The sequence below is a fragment of the Alternaria incomplexa genome (genome assembly GCF_024043165.1).
Source record: "Alternaria incomplexa strain BMP 0042 chromosome Unknown scaffold_22, whole genome shotgun sequence".
Taxonomy (NCBI): domain Eukaryota; kingdom Fungi; phylum Ascomycota; class Dothideomycetes; order Pleosporales; family Pleosporaceae; genus Alternaria; species Alternaria incomplexa.
In genome coordinates, this window is record NW_026249871.1 from 270,764 (window position 1) to 290,584 (window position 19,821).

The 19,821-nt window shown below is 54.8% G+C and overlaps 9 protein-coding genes across 9 annotated transcripts; 5 read left to right on the forward strand and 4 right to left on the reverse strand.

The window, feature by feature from the left end:
- Nucleotides 1-472: 472 nt before the first annotated feature.
- J4E90_010482 (uncharacterized protein) lies at nucleotides 473-791 on the reverse strand (the record flags this gene model as incomplete). The annotated part of the gene is made up of 2 exons (XM_051439994.1): nucleotides 473-556; nucleotides 612-791. 2 exons carry the CDS (start codon nucleotides 789-791, stop codon nucleotides 473-475), a joined length of 264 nt encoding a protein of 87 aa, XP_051286216.1.
- Nucleotides 792-3,659: 2,868 nt separating this feature from the next.
- J4E90_010483 (uncharacterized protein) lies at nucleotides 3,660-5,517 on the reverse strand (the record flags this gene model as incomplete). Its single annotated transcript, XM_051439995.1, has 3 exons — nucleotides 3,660-3,977; nucleotides 4,153-5,161; nucleotides 5,378-5,517. The coding sequence occupies 3 exons, from the start codon at nucleotides 5,515-5,517 to the stop codon at nucleotides 3,660-3,662; spliced, it is 1,467 nt and encodes a 488-aa protein (XP_051286217.1).
- A 661-nt stretch (nucleotides 5,518-6,178) lies between these two features.
- J4E90_010484 (uncharacterized protein) lies at nucleotides 6,179-6,741 on the forward strand (the record flags this gene model as incomplete). Its single annotated transcript, XM_051439996.1, has 2 exons — nucleotides 6,179-6,250; nucleotides 6,310-6,741. 2 exons carry the CDS (start codon nucleotides 6,179-6,181, stop codon nucleotides 6,739-6,741), a joined length of 504 nt encoding a protein of 167 aa, XP_051286218.1.
- A 229-nt stretch (nucleotides 6,742-6,970) lies between these two features.
- Nucleotides 6,971-7,321, reverse strand: J4E90_010485 (uncharacterized protein; the record flags this gene model as incomplete). Its single annotated transcript, XM_051439997.1, has 1 exon — nucleotides 6,971-7,321. The coding sequence occupies one exon, from the start codon at nucleotides 7,319-7,321 to the stop codon at nucleotides 6,971-6,973; it is 351 nt and encodes a 116-aa protein (XP_051286219.1).
- Nucleotides 7,322-8,288: 967 nt separating this feature from the next.
- J4E90_010486 (uncharacterized protein) lies at nucleotides 8,289-9,524 on the forward strand (the record flags this gene model as incomplete). The annotated part of the gene is given in 2 exon segments (XM_051439998.1): nucleotides 8,289-8,294; nucleotides 8,313-9,524. The coding sequence occupies 2 exon segments, from the start codon at nucleotides 8,289-8,291 to the stop codon at nucleotides 9,522-9,524; spliced, it is 1,218 nt and encodes a 405-aa protein (XP_051286220.1).
- A 1,029-nt stretch (nucleotides 9,525-10,553) lies between these two features.
- J4E90_010487 (uncharacterized protein) lies at nucleotides 10,554-13,489 on the reverse strand (the record flags this gene model as incomplete). The annotated part of the gene is made up of 4 exons (XM_051439999.1): nucleotides 10,554-11,582; nucleotides 11,633-12,463; nucleotides 12,516-13,213; nucleotides 13,264-13,489. The coding sequence occupies 4 exons, from the start codon at nucleotides 13,487-13,489 to the stop codon at nucleotides 10,554-10,556; spliced, it is 2,784 nt and encodes a 927-aa protein (XP_051286221.1).
- Nucleotides 13,490-14,645: 1,156 nt separating this feature from the next.
- Nucleotides 14,646-16,125, forward strand: J4E90_010488 (uncharacterized protein; the record flags this gene model as incomplete). Its single annotated transcript, XM_051440000.1, has 2 exons — nucleotides 14,646-15,139; nucleotides 15,201-16,125. The coding sequence occupies 2 exons, from the start codon at nucleotides 14,646-14,648 to the stop codon at nucleotides 16,123-16,125; spliced, it is 1,419 nt and encodes a 472-aa protein (XP_051286222.1).
- Nucleotides 16,126-16,780: 655 nt separating this feature from the next.
- On the forward strand, nucleotides 16,781-18,201 carry J4E90_010489 (uncharacterized protein; the record flags this gene model as incomplete). Its single annotated transcript, XM_051440001.1, has 2 exons — nucleotides 16,781-17,992; nucleotides 18,046-18,201. The coding sequence occupies 2 exons, from the start codon at nucleotides 16,781-16,783 to the stop codon at nucleotides 18,199-18,201; spliced, it is 1,368 nt and encodes a 455-aa protein (XP_051286223.1).
- Nucleotides 18,202-18,839: 638 nt separating this feature from the next.
- Nucleotides 18,840-19,663, forward strand: J4E90_010490 (uncharacterized protein; the record flags this gene model as incomplete). The annotated part of the gene is made up of 2 exons (XM_051440002.1): nucleotides 18,840-19,164; nucleotides 19,230-19,663. The coding sequence occupies 2 exons, from the start codon at nucleotides 18,840-18,842 to the stop codon at nucleotides 19,661-19,663; spliced, it is 759 nt and encodes a 252-aa protein (XP_051286224.1).
- Nucleotides 19,664-19,821: the final 158 nt, after the last annotated feature.

The window sequence follows — 19,821 nt, forward strand, 5'->3', positions numbered from 1 at the left end:
CCTGCACGATACTTGCGAGTCTGCTGACTTCGGCAGAAGTTTGTACAAGCCAAGGTTCTGGAGAGGCCTCGTTCAGAGCTAACACATTGCAAGGTGCCTCCTCGGTCCAGAAATCAGGCATAGACTCCGCTTCTGTGTGACATGCGGGGTGTTCCGACAGCAGATTGAATACATAGTTGATGAAATCTTCCCACATAGATGGTGCTTCTCCGCAATCGAAATCGTCCTTGTACAACGCGGAGATACTCCGGTGCGGAGTCCAATCGTCAAAAATGTGAGCGAACTGCGGGTATGCGTCAATTGCCCGTTGTACCATGTCGTTGGAGAGAACCCGAGGTATGAGGTGTCGTAGCAGCATCTTCTTGCGATGCCTTATAGTATACACCGCTCCGTTTAATAGACCGGCTTGCTGTCGTGTGGACTCCGAGAAGCGGGTATAGAAGGTGATGGTATTTTGCCCGAGCGCAAGCCCTCACAATTCGGCTGCGATCTGGCGGCATGTAAGAATGAGCGCGGTGGAGATGGGAGAACCGTCGGCCTGTAGAAGTCGGTTTGTCTGCACAAGTGGGGTCAGTATGTATCTGACACGCCGTGAGTCATGGTACCCATACCTCGAAGTTGTGGATGTAGCCACCATCGACCTGGACGTAATGCTCATAGATGAGGTCTCTCAGCTCGCGTGGAAGGCGCAGTATTGCCGGCGGTGTGGGCAGAATGTTGTCGACATGTTCCACATCAGATTCGACGAGCCCAGGTGTCTCGGAGTGGTCGATGGATTGAACTGGCTTCATAGTGAAGGTTCTGTGGCGGTCGGTAGCAGAAAATCGAGAAACAGAACGGTGTTCTTATAGCTCGACTTAAGGCCACGTAGGATTGCAGAAGAGCTCATCTGGTCAGGCTACGGTGGTCAACCAGACACCGTGATGGCATGTAATTGTGGCCTTCCATCTTCACCCAGCTGCGACACTTCGAAGACCTTGGTAAGGCCACGATGCGCCATTGCTAGTGATTGCGTGTACTAGGTATATCTCTCTCGTCTAGGCAGCAGAAATAGGCGCAGGGTTGTAGAAGGCGGGCGGTATCGTGTTGGCGGGGAAGCTCGCGTCCGGTACGCGGTAGTGGTTAATGGAAACAGACGCGATGCGGTTCGTTGAGACGCGTCGGTGACGTCAGCGCCGACACACTAAAGCGTCTTAGGCAGCCACATCCAACGCGCCGACCAGAAGTTCGACAAAGACATACCTACAAACCCATGGATCGTTTATGACCTCGATTCAACGTCGATACGTTGCTCGATTCAAGACGGAGGAACGATTGAAGAGACCAGGTAGATGCACCCCCAGTCTGCGTCAACAGCGCACTCTATTCTTCGGACGCAGTGCGCGAACCTGCATTTGTCTTTAATGTTCTTACTTATGAGCCACCTCCCACCGCGGTATACTGAGGTAACATACAGGCTGCAATCAACGCCTGTCACGAAGGATCGAATACGCCCTTCCGGAGTACCTGACTCACGTCTTTGGATGCGGCTTTGACAGGTGCTCTATTGCTGATGAGTCACGCTTGCGCGCCACATGTACATCTTCATCACGTCAACAACGTTCGACACATTCCGTCATTGATTCCACCAAGATGTGAGTAGTGAGTATCTGCTACCTCTCGTCGACAGATTGTTTTGCGAATCTCCACCATGCCGCCTTCGAGCCCCCCAGCAAGCACGCAGCTTCAATCCCGACTCTTTCGTCTCCCTAGGGAACTTCGAGATGTCATCTACCACCATTACCTATATAACGAAGACGGCCTTATCTACAGTTTCGAAACCAACAAACTCCCTGTCGATTTGTCATTGACGTACACTTGTCAGGCGGCCGCACTCGAGCTTCGAGGCCTTGCTCTGCGGCTTAACAAGGTCGTGTTCTGCACAACCTACCCGCATGCCATTCGAACGCATGCGTTTTTATTCCACCGAGCGCTCTCCGAGTTACACGCCCTCAAATTCAACCTACTCAATCTCCAAGCTCCGCGTCTGTTAACTGAAGGGATCCAAAAAGAAGTCTCCGTCAAATATCCACAGTTCTCACGGGTCCTGCCGACACTAGGAACGCCAGGTGAACGCCCGAACACCTTGGGAGAGCCACCATCGACGTATCGCGATTTTGTTCATTTCACACTGAATCTCTTGTATGACCGCAAACACCACCCCAAACTGGGCGGCAAACGTTCCGAACGCAAGCGCCGAAGTCTACGAAAAGTGAATCCCGAACCCTGGTCAACGCCCAACGAGAGGGGCAGACTCCCACGTGGTGCAGAGGGAAAGTTTGGTTATTGCGCCCAGGGCAGACTCGGTCACGACCTTGCGGCTACATTTGACCGCGAACTCCAGCAACTAGTCGACATAACCAGAACCCATGATCGTGTCGGGACTATGAAACACTCCTTGTCAGCAGCAGCATGCGCAATACGTTTCCTTCGGTCTCTCCGCGTCGATACGCGTGAGCACGTGCGACAGGTTGAACTCATCGAGGACCGAGAGTCTATTTCGTTCCCGGAATGCCATGGCAGGGGACTGATATCGTTCTGTCGTGAGCACCCGAAGTTGCGCGTACATAGGCGTGTCAGTCTCTGGAAAAACGCGTTCCCCGTAACCTCTGTGATACGGTACCAGTTGAACGGGCGATACTCAGAAGACGATCGACTTAGCTCCAGCTACGTCTCAAAAGCATTTGGGAAGTGGATGGTAGAAGCATCTATATTACCCTCCCTGGGTATGCCCGAGGGCTCTTTCAAGCTAACTTTTGAATGCGACTCCGCCCCCGCAGAGACTACACAGGTCTTCAACGTCCTCCAGCGAGATGCTGCATGGCAGACTGCCTTGGATCTAAGTTATGCACGGCATATTCTACCGCAGCCAACCTGGCACCAGCGCAGACTCCGCAAGGCATACGTATACGAGACCTTCCCAGAGCTTCTAGAGCAAGTCACCAACTGTGACCACCCTTTCATTCATTGCGACTTCCACCCAGGTACGGTGTGCAATCCGGAGGAAATCATCCGCGAGCGGAGGGGTGACTCACTGGAAGAATGGCGTGCAGCCTGGCTTGATCATACGCCTCGAGAGTTCCAAACACCCGCCAACATGCCTCCGTGGCACGTACTCCGCGCTGGCTTTATAGTTTGGGACGTTTGGGGAGGAGCGCGATTTCACGGTTAAGGCTGCGAACGCAATCTACCCTGCGATCATTCAGTATAGTTTACACTATGATCATTACTTCGGACTTGAGTTTGGGCAGTGCGTACTGCAAGTAGATCGGCTGCTTCCGTTTCGGCGGGAATAGCGCATCAAAGACATCTCAGGTAGAATATTACACAATTACAGACTAATTGATAGAGAGGCTGAACTCCCTCCTCACCACCCCTCGATCCCCGCTACCACATCGCTATCTCCTCCTCCGCCCCCCTCTCCAGCTTCGGCTTACGAAACGTGCGCGTTGCCCCTACACCCAATACTCAGCCACGTTAATCAAGAAAAACTCTAAACAGGCCTGCAGCATACATCAACATAAAAACCTACAAGATAGGTAACACAGCATCGATGTAGGTCCTAGACCTGTCCAGCATTTTTCTTATACAAGGTGCAGCCAAACCTCCCCTTCCCCCGCCTACTTCCTCCTCCCATGTTTCGCAATCAAACTCCTGCTCTCCCCACACAGCCAGATATGCGGCCCAGCCTCACCGTCCTTGAGCCCATGCTCATTGATGATATGCTCAATCTGTTTTGCGCGCCCGCGGTTCGCGCTCAGGGTGGTGAGGCTCTCGGCCCAGCCGTAGAGGAAGATGGACTTGTTGAGGTGGCCGAGTTCGGCGGCGACGGCCGTGGCGGCGCGGGGGAGGTTGTCGGTGATGGTGTCGACGTTGGGGGATTTGACGGTTATGGGGAGGGCGAAGTTGGGGGGTGGGGGGTAGTCGGATAGTGCGGCCTGGTGGGGATGTTAGCTTTGGGTTGTTTGGGGTGACGTGAGGGAAGAGCTGAACACCGTAGAGCCTACATCGAGATGAAAATATGCAAAGTAGGTGGCCCAACGTCAACGTAGGCTCTAGGGTGTTTATCTTTTTCCCTTGTATAAGGTTGGGGGGTGATGTGAGGGGACGTACCCATACTGCGACTAGTTCTTGATGTGACCATGATGCGCAGTCTCCTTGTCCCAATAGTAGATCCGCTCTTGTCTTCTCCGTGTCAGTCGCAAGAGTCTGCACTATCAGGTTCATCTGCTCGGCTGCTTCGCGCGTGCACACCATCGGATGCGCGCCGATGGCAGGGTATAGATGTGTTGGTAGCAGGTGCTCTTGAGCCTCCTCCTCGATCTGGGAGCGTACCTCCCCTGGATACCAGTCCAGTATCGGGCATGGTTTGTGGGATATGTCGGATATGAGGGCCAATAGAATGGTGCAATCGATGTTCAATGTGTCGCTGAGGGCCCGGGACCTATCGATGAGTAGACGCGGTAGAACAGCTTCTATGGAGAGCGCGGGTGGAACGTCGTCTCCGCATTGTACTATCGCACCGGTAGCGCGTATCTTGTTGATGATCATATCGATAGCTGGTGTTTTCCCAGCAGAGATCCGTGTTAAGACGAACCGCACCTTGGGTGGTCGGCCGCGAATAGGATTTGCACGCGCAGCTCTTGCAAGACCTCGCGCGTTGCGCACCACGTCGATTTGGTCTTCATCGTCATCGTCATCTTCCGGTGGAGGCGGCATATCTTCATCGTCTTCAGAGTCCGAGTCGTTTACCCAACCCAACTTCGCAAGATCGAATAGAATACGCTTCTCGGAGACGGTTGATACCCGTATCCACTCCGCACCTTCTTCTGCAACGATATCAACGAGAGCAGAGGTCTTGTTCTTGGCTTGGCTTCCTTTTGCCAGGCTGACTCCTTTTGTTGTACTTTTGCCCGCTGGAGCTTTATGCCGGTCCCAGAAGAAGTATTTGCGGAAGCTTTGGATTCCCATTGAGCGCTTTGCTGCGCCCCATAGTGCTTCATAGTAGAGAAGATTTGAAGATACAATGTAGTGCCGGGCTTTTTCCTCATCCATGGACGATCCCGCAATCTTCTGTAGGAAGGCTAGCTCGTTGCGCATGTCATTGCGAAGATTTCGATATCTAGTACGGTTAGTTGTGGTCTGAGACTGCCAATCTAATCACGAAGCAGCTCACCCCTTCTCAGAAGAACCTCCCCTGGAGGTATGCGCTATGTTGTGTACTGTCAATGTGAAAGCAGATCCACCGCGAACACCTCCAGGGTCATATGAGGTTTAATCTGGGAAGGCGGGGAGCCTTCGTTTAGATGACTATATCATTGTAATCGCATCTACGTACTCAACTGGATTGTAGACCTTCCCGACCTTTTGCTTCTCGAGAACCGCAGCAATGTAAGTCTCTACCTCGTCGTTGAGATGATTGCCACGCGCCACTAGCTCTTGAATAGTGGCTTCGAGCTCAGCCCTTGGGGTGGGCATTTTGCCCTCAGCTGGCTCTTCCCCAAGACCAATTTGGCCGAGGCCTTTGGTGATGGACTCTGCCATGATCACCTCCGACCGGGATAAACCTGGATAGGCCTGCGGACTACACTATGATGGAAACTAGCAAATCGGAAGATCGGGCGACAACGTAGGCTCCAGATCGTCAGCTTGTTCCTTGGATGGGGTGTGGTGGTGCCACTCTTGTGGTAAGTCTGGTCAGTTTGATAGTGCACGCAGGGCAGGTGAAGTACTGCACTCGCTTAGAATTTAGCGAATCCCTCCTCTTCCTATTCAGCTCCCAGCGTCCGAGAATTGCTCCTGGTGAGTAGTAGTCCGGGGTGGTGGAGAGTTGATAGAATAGATTTCGATTTCTGAAGATGAAGTACGGGAGCCCTGACTCAAGCACTAGTCAAACCGTGGAAGGTTCTCGGGTGGTGGCGCAAGCAGCAAACTGCTGTTGCCTGATAGGTCGGTTCTGGTGTCAGCCCTTTTCTGCATCCTAGGTTCCTGTCGCGTGGTACCTGGGTAGAGTCGCGATTCTAGTCTGGCCCGACGATTCCCCGGCCGACCCCGCCAAAAGTTGCCCGCATACCGAACCCACGCACCGACCACCATCCTCATCTCTCTCTCCCTCTCCCCCAGACACCACCAACCCACCATGCCGTACTTCGCAACGAGCCAGGAGTGGTACGAGCAGTCGTCGCTCCTGCTCAAAGCGCGACCGACATCCGTATGCTAAGCTCCACTTCACACGCACGCACGCGACCCGCCTTCTAATCGAGCTACTAGACACGCATCACGTCCAAATACTCTGTCCTCAAGCCCACCGCCTCCAAGATAAAGAAGCGCCAAAAGTACGAGGAGAAGCGAGCTTCGAAGCCCACAGAAACAGCGCGCGCATCATCACCGCCGCCGCAATCGCAGAATCCCGAAGAAGTCACCGTGTTCTTCACGCTGAAGACGTACGACCCCGAGTCAGGGACATGCCTACAATATGAGACCAACAAGGGCGCCGAAGTCGGAAGATTGATTGGAAACCTGGGCAGGCTGGGAAGACACATGGCAGCGCTGCCGGAGATAACGGACGATCTGAGCATGCCCGCTGGCGGTGAGGCCACATCCACACCACAGGTCGATGAAGGCGGAGATGTGAAGATGGGCGGCGTCCCAGCGGCTGGCGCGGGAACTGGAGGCAAGAAGAAAAAGAAGGGCAAGAAATGAGTAGGATTACATCACAACCATACAATAATGCACGCGCCGGGCAGGGCGCCCAAGGCAAACGAAGACATTGCGACGCACGTACACGATACCACGAGGCTCAGGGATATCGATTGCGGTTCAATGATTGATAAAGGGCCAAGGCATATATGGCGCACAGCCTGCGAAATGAAGATGCCCAATTCCACTCCCAGCCTGCCCGTCCGTGAACTTCTCACAGCTGCCGTCCATACTAAGACTTCCTAATAGCCTTACCAGCAGCCTCAGCGTACGAGACACCCTTCATGCGCTCCCTAAGCTTCTCCTTACGCTTCTCAGTCTTGCGCTCTTCTTTCTGCTTCTCCATCCGCTCCTTGCGCTCCGCCTCCTGCTTTTGCTTCTCAGCCGCCGTCTTGCCGACGATTTTCCACTCGGCCTTGTCCTGCTCGTGCAGCGCTTCGTCTTTGTCTACGACGTCCCAGTTGTCCTCGCTGTTGGCGCTTGACTCGGGTGGGTTTAGACCAGCGTTGTTGGTTTGGTTGAGGAAGTCCTTGAGGTCTGACGGCGGGCCTTGCACCGCGGTGGTGGGGATGCTGGAGGACATCGTGGTGATTTGATGAATAGTCTGCTTCGCCGAGGATATTATGGTTTGAGTAAGTGTGCGAAGGGTTGAGGGAAAGTGTAAGATCTGAATGTGGTGAGCGTTCGACGATAGTGGTTTACTTGGGTATTGGATATGGTTATTGTGCTACACTGACAGGCTACAGAAAGTATATGTACCGGCCCGGCCGGTGGCAGTGCCTTCAATTCGCAACTCTCATTCACAGCTCAGTTGCTGCAGTGAATGTCGAATTACCACCGCGCAACCATGCGTGCGCCACAATCCGCCGTTCGAAGGCGGCGAAGTATATTCGCACGACCAAACCATGGGTCTCTCACGGTGGGCGCACGCGCGAACAGGCTCTTAATAATGGAAAGGGTGCAGCTTCTGGAATTGAAGGCATCACAACGATTCATGAATGCGACAAAATGGTTAGAGAATGGCTGCGAGACTGCAGGGCGGGCGCATTCATGCTGCCAGATTGATGTCGCACATGTTGATGGTGGTATCGCATGTCACAACTCCGGAGCGCGCAGCTAACGAAAGCCCATACGAGAGTGAGTGGCAGATCAAGCCATGCCGCAACAATAGATGGCTGTCCCTCCTTGCTCTGGAGCATCTCATATCTTGGCTGGTGTTGTCTGTCTGGCGGGTCCATGGGCTGTTCCTTCCGCTTTGGGTTAAGTGTGCTGCGGCGCAGCATCAACATTGATTAACAAGGGGTAGCCGCGACCTCTCAACTTATATCACAGGCCGATCGTCATCCTTTCTGACAACAGCAACGCAAATACAACCAAAAGACATGGGCGCTTTAATTGAGGGTAAACAACATGGGCCTCCCACAGGTCTCGGGTTCCCTTATTACTACTTACTTGTTTGTCCGGAGCTCGATCAATACCATACACTTTGCAAATACAAAGACGACACCCCGAAGTTATTTGAGCGGAAAGATGAGTACTGGTTTTACAACATGTTTGTGAACCCACGGCCCCAGCACTACTATCCGCCAAGTGGAGACCTCTTCGAGCGCCTGCCAAACGAGATTATTGACCAGATCTTCGATTACATCCTGCTTCGCGAAGAGGTTGACTGGGAAGCACTTGGCTACGAACGCTGGAATATGCGCCCCTTCGTGGAAGAGTTCAATCGAGAAGACTTCGTCGCATTATCCCTCTCGTCTGCTCGCTTGTGGCCACTCGCTTTGGCCCGTATACACTGGACCTATCAGAAAACAAACTGGGTAGGCAAAAAAGTTGGGTTCCACCATGAGGATTCAACGCTCACCGCCGATCAAATGCGGAACTATGGTGTTGAAGACACGCCTGTCTTGATCAATGGACGTCAGGAGATGAGGTCGCAGCAGAGTGTCAAAGATCGGAGATGGGACCATTTCAGGTGCCGACCACCGTATGATTGGTGCTCTCTCATGGAGCCCATGCGTGGATACACACCCGGCCGAGGATTGAAAATGGCAAAGTATGAGCTGACATTAAGACCGGGGGATCGGGATAAGATCGAGCGAGATCTTGGTCGGTTCGATCGGTTCAATCTACGAGACACACACAGAAAGTGGGTGCTTCGCAACATCACGACTAGACAATACGTACGCTCGGATCAGTTGCAAGAGCCGACCTGTCCAGCACCAGATTGGGACTCACTACCCAAGTTCCACGAGCCAGTACTTCCCAAGATGCAACGCATCTACCGCGAACTGTCGGAACAAGTGAGACGAGTTCCGAAGAACAAACCGCGACCATTACCGGAGAGTGACCAAGCGCTTACATTGGCCAACATATTCTTGGTTCTCACATGTAGCAACCCAGATTGTCCCAACCCAGGACAAGCCTTCAACTTCTCAAACGGCCCCTGGGCTGGGTGCGCATTTGAAGTTGTTTCACTGGGCGATCATCTGCAGTCTCAGCAACAAGAGTTAGAGTCGAAAGAACAATCAGGCGAGTCATGGGTGAACGTCAGTAAGGAAGTGGTCGCGGATGTCGCCAACTTGCGTTTTTGTATTAGCAGGTTGCAGGAGATGAGGCATCAGGGCCACGAGCGATATTTCCGCAGCCACAACCCAGCAGTCAACAAAGCATACTGGGACAACTTCTGGAACAAGGTCGAGATAACAAGAAAGCTGCATCGGCAGTGGGTGAAGACATGTCCGCCTAGGCCTTGGATAGATGAGAGCATTTATGCGGAAACGTAGGTAGTCGAAGTGACCGGAACAATCCCACCTTCACTTTCACCTCGCTTCAATACAATACAATAGGAAAGAGATGCTTCTATCCACTCCTATCGTAGTCTGCAAAGCTATTGTACACCTCTATTCTACCAGTTCTATTATACCTCCTGTCATCCTCTAAGGTATCAAAACCTCGCCATCTCCTCTACAAAACCTACCCCAGACACCTACAACACCTTCCACCCCCTCATATCATCTACCTCAAAAGCCTTGACATCCTCCTCGCACCCCCCAGACCCACCTCTCCACCACCCAAAAGTAGCTGGACTACTTCCGCGCCTCACTCACCCCCCACAATGAGTCCCCACTTCCGCCTCTGTCGCCGCCTAACATGGCACCTCTGCCGCGCGCGCCGCCAGCTCGAGCGCCGCATGAATGGCCCACCAGCCATGCGAACGCGAAGCCGGGTCGCCGCCATATCTTCACCAGCACAAGTCACACCCGCAACACCAAACACCCCTGCCGACAGAACCGGCACCCTTACCAAAAAGCCCTCCACCAAGAGGCAACGCCTCGCCAGCTCAAAGCGGCTTGGGCGAAAAAGACTGGCGCTGAAGCGGGTGTTGGAGAAGAAGAAGAAAGAGATGGATGAGAAGGGGAAGAGGACGTTTGGCATGGGCCAGCGGATCAGGCTGCTGAGTCAGCTTGGTCCGAAGGGGGAGTTGGTAGAAGGGAGGAGGTTCGTGCCTGCGCAGCGGAGGATTACGACTGTGGAGCAGATGAGGGTGAAGAGGGAGGGGAAGAAAGTGGGGAAAAGTCCGTTGGGGAAGACGTGGTGAGGGGGGGTTTGTGGAGGGGAGGCTGGTGGGGGGATGTGGTCTTCGGGGGGTTGTTTGGGGGGATGGTTGGAGCGCTGGTCGCTTGATGTATTCATCAGACGTACATTTACTCCGACGGTTAGAGCGCCGGTCGCTCCATGTATTCCTCAAACGTACATGTACTACGAAGATAGAAGCGCTGGTCACTTCACATCGTCTCCCGGCTCCCTCCTATCTACAAGTTCAACAACACACTCGCCAACCCCATTCCAGCACCCCACGCCGCACCAACACCCAGACCCCGCTTCTGCGCCTTACCCTGATACTCCGGCATACCGGCCCCAGCACCAAAGTCATACTCGAAGCTTCCATTGAGCGCAACAGGGCCCTGGACACTTCTTCCAGTACCAAGAATAGTAATATTCTTAACAACACACTCCGTCGCGTATCCAAAGTCACCGTCCATGCTGAACTTGCCGTTGTCGTAGGAGAACGTGATCATGGACGTAGACGGCTGCTCGATGCTATCGCCGTCGTCGAGGTACAGCGAGCCCGAAGCCTGATTCGTCGCGTTCGGCGCGATCCACAAGACAAAGTCCTGCTTCCGCAGCTCGGTCGTCGTGTTTGCGGATTCAGCGCGCAGAGGCAGGATGGAGCCGCCGCGGACGTGGAGGGGAATGGAGTCGAAACCGATGTCGGTGAGGTCGATCATGCTTCCGTTTCCTTGGATGCGGTCGCCGGTCCAGTAGTCGTAGAAGACTTCGTTGGGGAGGTAGATGGATACACTGGTGGAGTTTTCCTCCAGCACGGGCGACACGAGGATGGCGTCGCCGTAGAAGAACTGGTATTCGAGGGCGAAGGTGTTGGGGTCGGTGGGGTAGTGGAACCACAGCGGGTTCAAGCTGGGTTCTCCGGTGGTGGTCTGGCGGTGGAAGGCTGTGTAGAAGTAGTCGAGTAGACGGTAGCGGACGGCGATGGCGTTCTTGGCTGCGGCGGTGGTCAAGGGCCAGCGGTAGTACTCTTGGTCGATTGATGTGTCGCCAGCGTGGTTCCTCATGAAGGGGTAGAAGGCACCGAGGGTTGCCCAGCGTGCGCAGAGTGTCTCGGTGGTGTTGCCGGCGAAACCGCAGATGTCAGGACCGACCATGGGGATCTGGAAGATGGAGTTGAAGTTGAGGATGCCGGCGATGGAGAAGCGGTATTGCGTCCATTCCGAGACGTTATCACCGAGCCACTTTCCGAGGTAAGTACCCAGACCGACGAACTAGAAATCTTGTTAGTTATAGTTCGATATGATGACACGTGAAGACTTACAGTAGAGCGAGTGATGATCAAAGGACGACGTTCAGGACGGCGCGCAAGCATGCTCTTGTGCGAAGCAATCGACATCATCGAGCCCCAGAAGTTGTGGGTATCATAGTGGTATGTTCCGTCGTAGTTCTGGATGTCGGTGTCGAGGGTCTTGTTGCTGATGGAGCCAGCAGCGTTAGCGATCTGGTACTCTGGGTTGATCAGGTCACGACCGGGAAGACCGGGGTGCGCGGCAAGGTCTTCGGTGTTGTTGGAGGCTTGACGCTTGAAGTTGGAGCGCTTGCTGAGAGGGGAGCTTGAGCGGGTCTTCAGCGTGGAGTTGGACTGCGGCTGGAGTCCCGCAGGGAAGCCAGGGATCTGACGGCCGTCGGCAGAGGTGCGGACTGGCGGTGGCTCAGGCGGGTTCTTGGACTCTTCAGAGTAGGCTACAGGATCTTCGCAAGGGTACGGGCAGAAGTTGGCAGGCTCGTTCATGTCGTTCCATAGACCGTCAATATCAACACCAGTCGCCGGGTCGAAGAACTCGGCAAACTTCTGGTCCCAGTACTGCTGGGTGTTGGGGTGGAACCAGTCGGGGAAAACAGTTGGGCCAGGCCAGACCGCGCCTTCGAAGAAAGAGCCGTTCTCGCGCTTCTGGAAGACATCGAGCTCGGCACCGTCGTTGTAGCCATCGTAGTCGCCACTCCAGACGGCGGAGTTGACCATCATGATGTAGTGTTGCTGGTGAGCATGGAGGTAGTCAACCACTTCGCGGACGAGTTCAAGAGGGTAACGCTCTGGATCCAGAGTGAACAGGCGACGGAGCTCCATGTAGTCGATGTCGGTCCACATGGTCTGGGCGTGTTAGCGAGGATTTATAGATAATATGTCGGGATATAGAACTCACCTCGAGGGGAATGTCGGCAGCGGAGTAGTTGGCAACTACCTCAGCAACTTGCCAGACATCACGGTAACCGTACTTGCACTGGTGAGAACCGAAACCCCAGTACGGCATCATAGCGGCAAGACCAGAGAGAGCAGAGTACTGGACTGCGACTTCCTTCGGTCCAGGACCAGCGAGGAAGTAGAAGTCGAGAACACCACCTAGAGTGTTGTACTCAAGGAACTGGCCCTCGGAGTCGTCGATCTTGATGTCCATACCCTGAGAGCTGGCCAAGAAGACACCGTGAGTGCCGTTCTCGCCGCGGTGGTCAAAGTAGATGGGGTGGGCTCCGTAGAGATTGGAACCCTCTGGGGTACCGTAGGCATCACGGTTCCAGAGAGTGCGGGTGTAGTTGGTGGTGTTCAGATGGAAGTGGTCAGTCGATTCACCAAGCCCGTATAGGTTGGGCGAAGGAGGCAGAGCAGTCCTCAGGCGAAGGTACTGCGATTCAAAGACGAGCGATGCAGCGGAGGTGTCGAAGAGAGTCTCGTTGGTCTCCTTGCGCTTGATGGCGAACGAGAACGGGCTGTCGGTCCATGTGAATGACAGGGCAGAGTCCTCGGGGTTGACACCCTCGTCATCGGAAGGACGAGGCCAGACAGACTCTTGGATCTGGAACACTTGCTCTTCAGCATCGAAGATCTTTACGTGGAGGCGTTCGGCTGTGAGATTGGTTAGCACTAGGAACGATTGTAATGATTGAAGAACGCACCAGTTTGGTACTCGACTTCAAGCTTGAGGTCAGTCAAGTCGTCGCCGTAGACATTGCAAGCGGTGCCCGCAAGCGTAAGGTCCGCGGTAACCTTGGAGCCATTATCCTGAAGGTTGCTAGCAGTGTACCCAGGGCAAGCTTCAAGTGATGAGCTTTGGCGTTGAACCAGCGAACTTGCAAACGCAGGTACCGCCACCCCAAGAGCGAAAAGGCCTTTGGTGATCATGGTGCCTGAAGGTATTGAGAAAGCCAGGACCGTGTTGGATGCTGATCGTCCGAGGGAACCTTCGCCTTCTTATACTCGAGCGCGTGCAGCCGTGTGTGCTAGTCCGATGCACTACAACAACAAAGCACGCATCGTGATCTCGGTTCAGACTTACCGTTTGCATGGCTAGGATAGGCGGATATGCACCCAAGGCGCGCTCCCCCGCAGTACCGTCATCATGGAGGTCGGACTTGCATGGCTTGGCAACGATGCGAGGGCCAGAGAGGCAACATAGCGGGGTCATTGGTTCCGCAGATTCACGCTGTGGAGAGCTTGTTTACCCGGGGAGAATCCCGTTTGGGGTTCGGCTGGAATGGACGACATACGAGGCGCAAAACTCTGGGGTAGACGATCAGGTTTGTTTACGCGGGTGCGAGGCGCGCTGCACGGCGGTTACGTTGATTCGATGGAAGTCGGGAGTGCGAGATGCCGGTCCGAGTTCTAGTGCCGGCGTGCATTCGCGCTTCGTCGCCAAGCAGACGGCTGAACAGAGCCAAGACAAGGCTAAATTTGGTGACATCTCGTGAGTCCAGAGTTCAGACGTTGAGGTCCATGAGGACTTCTGCATGTGTTTACCGAAGTCGAGCAGCGCTTATGATACCGAACTTGTGGCTAGCGGACTGACTTGTACGAGGCAAGCATGTCGGACCAGACGTGTGGTCTCCGCTACTGCATGATCAAGTTTGATCGGGAAGGACCATACGAGGATATAGAGTTGTGACATATTTCGTGGAAGCCACTGCAATGGTTCATTGCGGCATGTAGACGGCGGGAACAGCACGCCGCATTTCTTAAGCCCTACGTCGGATTCGCCCTGTAAGAACAACTTGTTCTAAGCACATGGCGCTACATGAAGCTCGCGAACTTCCTGCATGAGAACTCAGCGTCGAGAAACAGTATCGAATCTGCAACTTGGCATATACACATGACTGTACATTGCTACATATGCAGAAATGGTGCTATGTGTACCTAGGTACCTCTGAAATGTGTGTTGGGGTGTGGTCCTGAGATATCTGGAGCATCTACGTGCACGGACGGACACTAGCGCGCCGCTCGCCCAGGACCGAAAAGTTCACGAACGCGACAGCAACAACCTCCTACACCACACCACGTCACCATGCTTTGCGCAATCTCTGGCGAAGCTCCCCGCGAACCCGTTGCCTCGCGCAAGTCGGGCAATGTCTTCGAAAAGCGCCTGATCGAGGCGCACATCTCGGAACACCACACCGACCCCGTTACTGGCGAAGACCTCGCGACCGAGGACCTCATCGAGCTCAAGTCGCCCAATGTCGTTACCCCACGCGCCCCCAGCTTCACCTCGATACCCGCCATGCTCAGCGCCTTCCAGAACGAGTGGGATGCCCTGGTACTAGAGACACACACGCTCAAGCAGCACTTGGCGCAAACGAGGCAGGAGCTGAGTACGGCGCTCTACCAGAACGACGCTGCGACACGGGTCATCGCGCGCATATCAAAAGAGCGAGACGAGGCGCGCGAAGCTCTGTCCAACGTCACCGTCAGTGGAGGCGGCGGCCAGGGCGATGCGATGCAGGTGGACGGCCAGGGCCTGCCTGAGGAGCTTGCCGCCCTCGTTGACGAAACACAGAAAGAGTGAGTCTTGTCCCCTCCTAGATTACATACCATGTGAGAGCCCCCGACTAACGCACTACAGGCTGTTCGGCTCGCGACGAAAGAGACCCGTACCCGCAGGCTGGGCCTCTGGAGACGCCATCTCCAACTACGACATTGCCAAGACGACCGACTCGCTTTTCCCAGGCAGCAGCTGCATCGCTGTCAACGAGGCTGAGCTGGTCCTATTCGGTGGAGCTGATGGTACCGCGGGTGTCTACTCGCTGGTCCAAGGCAAGGTTCTGGAGACATTCAACGCTGGCGGCGCCGTCACTTCGACAGCATGGTGGGGAGAGCGCGCTCTTATCGGCACTTCGACAGGCACAGTCAAGGTCTTTTCCAACGGCGATGAGGTTGCCCAGATCGGATCACACGCTGGCGCCGTCACATCCATGTCGCTACACCCCAGCGGCAAGATGCTCGCTACCGCCGGCGCCGACAAACGCTACGCAATCCACGAGCTCACCACTTTCAAGACCGTTTCGCAAGTCTACGTCGAAGCCGAAATCACCTGCGTCTCCTTCCACGTCGACGGCATGCTCTTCTTCCTCGGAAGCTCCGACGGCAACATCCGGATATACGATATCAAGACTGGTGCCAAGATGGCTGAACTCGAGACTGGCGCGCCCGTTGCGGATCTGAAGTTCTCCGAGAACGGAACGTGGTTCGCCGTAGTACAGCAGAATTCCTCCAGCGTCGCGATTTGGGATATCCGGAAGCAGGCAGCAATTCACACATTGGAATCTGGCAGCCCAGTCACCAGCTGCAGCTGGGACTACACCGGCACGTTCCTCGCGATTGCCGGCACGGGCAGCGTCTCTGTGCAACAATACACCAAGGCGTCGAAGAGCTGGGCTGAGCTGGTGAGGAAGGCAGCTCCAGCGAAGGACGTCGCCTGGGGTGGCAAGGCCGAGAATGTAGTCGCCCTGAACCCAGAGGGTGGCTTGGTTGTATTGGCAGCAGTTTGAAGTGTTTGGGCTTCAGGGGTGACTTTTGATGGCGTAAAGTTTTTGTGACAGGGCAGGCAGATGTGTACATTGGCTGCTATTTCATCAGTGTGTAGAATCAGGAGCTCGCGGATGCATTTAGGCTGGGGGGTTTTACGACCAAAATTTGAATAGGATACTACCACATGCTGTAAAACACTACGTCACGATCCATCTCGCACATGCAAGAGCAAAACAATGCGCTTTGGTGAAGGGGCTGGGTCGCAGAAGACGATAGAAACGGACAGAATAGCGGTCTATAGTCATTGTTCGATTCCAATCGACGGTGAAGGGTGATAGGTGATTTTGGATTTGACGTTCTGGCGTTTGTCATACTGCCCAGATGGATGTTGGAGCGCCACCACAGTTTCGCCGAACTCAGCACCCCCAACGGCACGAGACGGGCCCAACCTTCCCCCTTCGACACTCGCCGGTGCTACTATCGCCCGCCGCCAACCTCACCACGCACCCCGCAACCATCACCAGCCTGACATCCGGCATGGAAGGCGAAGGACGACCGAGTGGGTTCACGCACAGACAGCAGAAGGTGAGTGCCGTCGGCGGTAGTACCGCCAACATAAACAACAACAGGGTGAAGAGGCGCTGACCACGGCTGCTGCAGCGCTCACATGCACAAATGGACGGCGAGCAAGCGTCTGCCTCGCCTGCCTGGAGACATGGCTCCTTCCCCGACAACCGCGAAGCTCCCCCAACCTACCACGGCCTTCCCTTCGGATACGATTACGACGATAGGCAGAGCCCTGCTAACGACATCTACGACCCACCCGCCCGCTATCATTTCGACCGCCAGCCCACCCCGACCTTCGAGTCTGCATTGCGATCGCACATCCGCCCGCCCATAGAACGCGCCTCCTCCAGCGCCCAGCACTCGCATACCGCCGGGTTACACCTGCCAAGATTGGGCAACATGGCGTCTTCGGCATCCAGACGGTTCGCGGGCGATGGCTTCGACTACAGGCGGCCGGCTGGCTCGGCAAGTCAACACACAACAGCGTCTGTCGACCTGACGGGGGACGACGAGGACGATGTGGCTATCGACCTGAGCCAGGACGACGACATCATTGACTTGACAGCCGATGATTCGGGCGACGGGGCGAGTCACAATGGCAACAATGCACGCGAGCGACAACAGGATAGAGCACAGCAAGAGTCGCATCGCGGTCGCCATCACCCACGTCGTTTGCCAAGGGGCTTTGACATCATCATCGACCTCGACAATGGCGAGGAGGAGTGGCACCCCGATCCACCAGCGCCGCAACCAAGCTCGCCCGAGATCGAGTTCATTTCTTCGCGCACAATACCCGGTCAGCGCCCCGTTCAACCAGCCGACGGGAACGACTCCGATGGCGAGGATGTGCGGTTCATACGGGCGAACGCGTTACCAGAGGCAGAGGTACAGAGACGGCAGAGAGCCGAGCAGTTGGATAACGTCATGGATCTCTTTGGGACATTGAACGGACGTTTCACGCACCTCCGAGCCCAAGTCGATCGATTCCACGAACAGGTCAACCGCACCGCAAACCGCTTCCACGAACCCGTCGCCCCTTCGCGCAGTGCCTCTCGGGGTCGTGCGCCGCACATCCGAGTAGGCGCATTCCAAGCGCCCATGCTGGACTTCGATGTCATAGGCTTCGACATTGGCCCACGGGTACGCGAAGCACCGCCTCCTCCAGCTACCTATGACGCGCCACCACCAGCCCCGGAGGGCTTCACGAGGAGTCCAGAAGAAGAAGGAGAGGCGCTTATATGTCCCAATTGCGAAGAACAGCTGTGTGTCGGCAGCGACGAGATCAAGAGGCAGGTGTGGATTGTCAAGGGATGCGGTCATGTAAGTCTCAGCTTGTGACGGACGGCACGACGACAAAACTAACAATGTGCTAGGTATACTGCGGCGAATGCACAGCCAATCGATCGGCGAAGCGCAGTGCCAAAGGCAAGGAGACGCGCGCAAACACGAACCCTTTCAAGGTCTGCGTGGTCGAGGACTGCGATAAGAACGTGTCCCATAAGAAGAGCATGATTCAGGTATTCTTGTGATCACGCAAGTTCAAGAGATGGATAACTTCAGTGGACCTTCTGTCTCTGCTTTCTCCAGGACATGTATCTCGGCTCGCAGTCATGGTTGGGTGTTTTGACGATACCCTTGCTTGCATCTCTCTCTCTCTCTCTCTTATCATATCTATTCGCATTTTGTTTGCATTTGCATAGCATGGCGTTTTTTGCACGGATGTTTTCGATTGAATTTACAGGGTACTAGTACCTACGAGCGGTCGATTCTCTGAGCGTGCCCTATTGCCCCCGGTGAAATATAAGAAGAGCGAGATGAGGGATGACCGGTGTAATTAGTATGCGAGGATTTAGATGAATCTGCGATATGGATGATTCTGACTCGAGTGCTTGTGAATATTGATGTGCTACGTGTCCCGAATATCTTGTTCATTGCGATGATGAAGGTCATGGGCGCTCACGTCGAAATAATGTATGATGATCTCATCCCACGTGGATGGACCTCGGGAATCCGGCGCCAAGAACAAGGGTCCTCAGGTACGCGAGACCGAGCTGCATGCGAGAAAAGGGCAGCTTGCTACATGCTTCCCTTGGGCCCCAGGCACACAAACCCCGTCACCTCACTTCTAACTTTGTTTCAAATCAATTGATCACGATTGCGTACGAAGATGTCAGCCAAATCCAAAACATCCCAGGCCGCGGCCCCCAACGACCAGCGACCCACCAAACCATCCGGAGGAGCGAAGAACGCATACCTCATGCTGTACAATACCGTCTCCGCCGCACTATGGGCAGGCGTACTCTTCCAGACTGTCACGATCGGTGCGAACGAGGTGGTGAATGCACAGAAGGCTGGTGCGTTCTTTGGCAAGGGCGATTGGTTTACGGCCACGAAGAGGGGGTTGGGCAGTGGGAAGGTGTATGGGAATTTGGAGGGGTATACGAGGACTGTGCAGACGTTGGCGGGGATGGAGGTTCTGCATAGTCTTGTCGGTAAGTCTAGGAGGATGGTGGAGTGCATTCTACTGGCCTCATCAGCCTTGCTAATAACGTCTTAGGTCTCGTTCGCGCCCCCCTCCTCACCACACTCATGCAAGTCGCATCCCGCTTCCTCCTCGTCCACCTCATCGCCTCGCCCCCCGCCTTCCCTCTCTCGACCCGCCACTCGCCCGCCTACAGCACCATGCTGCTCGCATGGAGCGTCACAGAAGTAATCCGCTACTCCTACTTCGTCTTTTCCTTATCTGGTGCCGGTGTTCCGAAGCTCTGGACCTGGTTGCGATACAACACCTTCCTCGTTCTCTACCCTCTTGGTATCTCGAGTGAGTGCTGGCTGGTGTACCAGGCTATCCCTTTGGCTAGTGAGAGGAACGAGTTGTTTGGATACGCGCTTTGGGCTATACTGGCCATCTATGTCCCAGGAAGTTACATTCTGTTCTCGCATATGTTAGCGCAGAGGAGGAAGATTGCTAGGCAGAGTAGGGTAGCTTAATGGGTGATGGGTGACGACGAAGCGCGGGAGAGAGATGCATAGGCAGTCAGACGGAGAATATACACATGGGACAAGTTAAGCCTGTGTTTGAAATGCAGCAAAGATACAATGCTACCTGTGTCCGACAGCACAAGCTAAGTAACCCATTCGCCAACCAC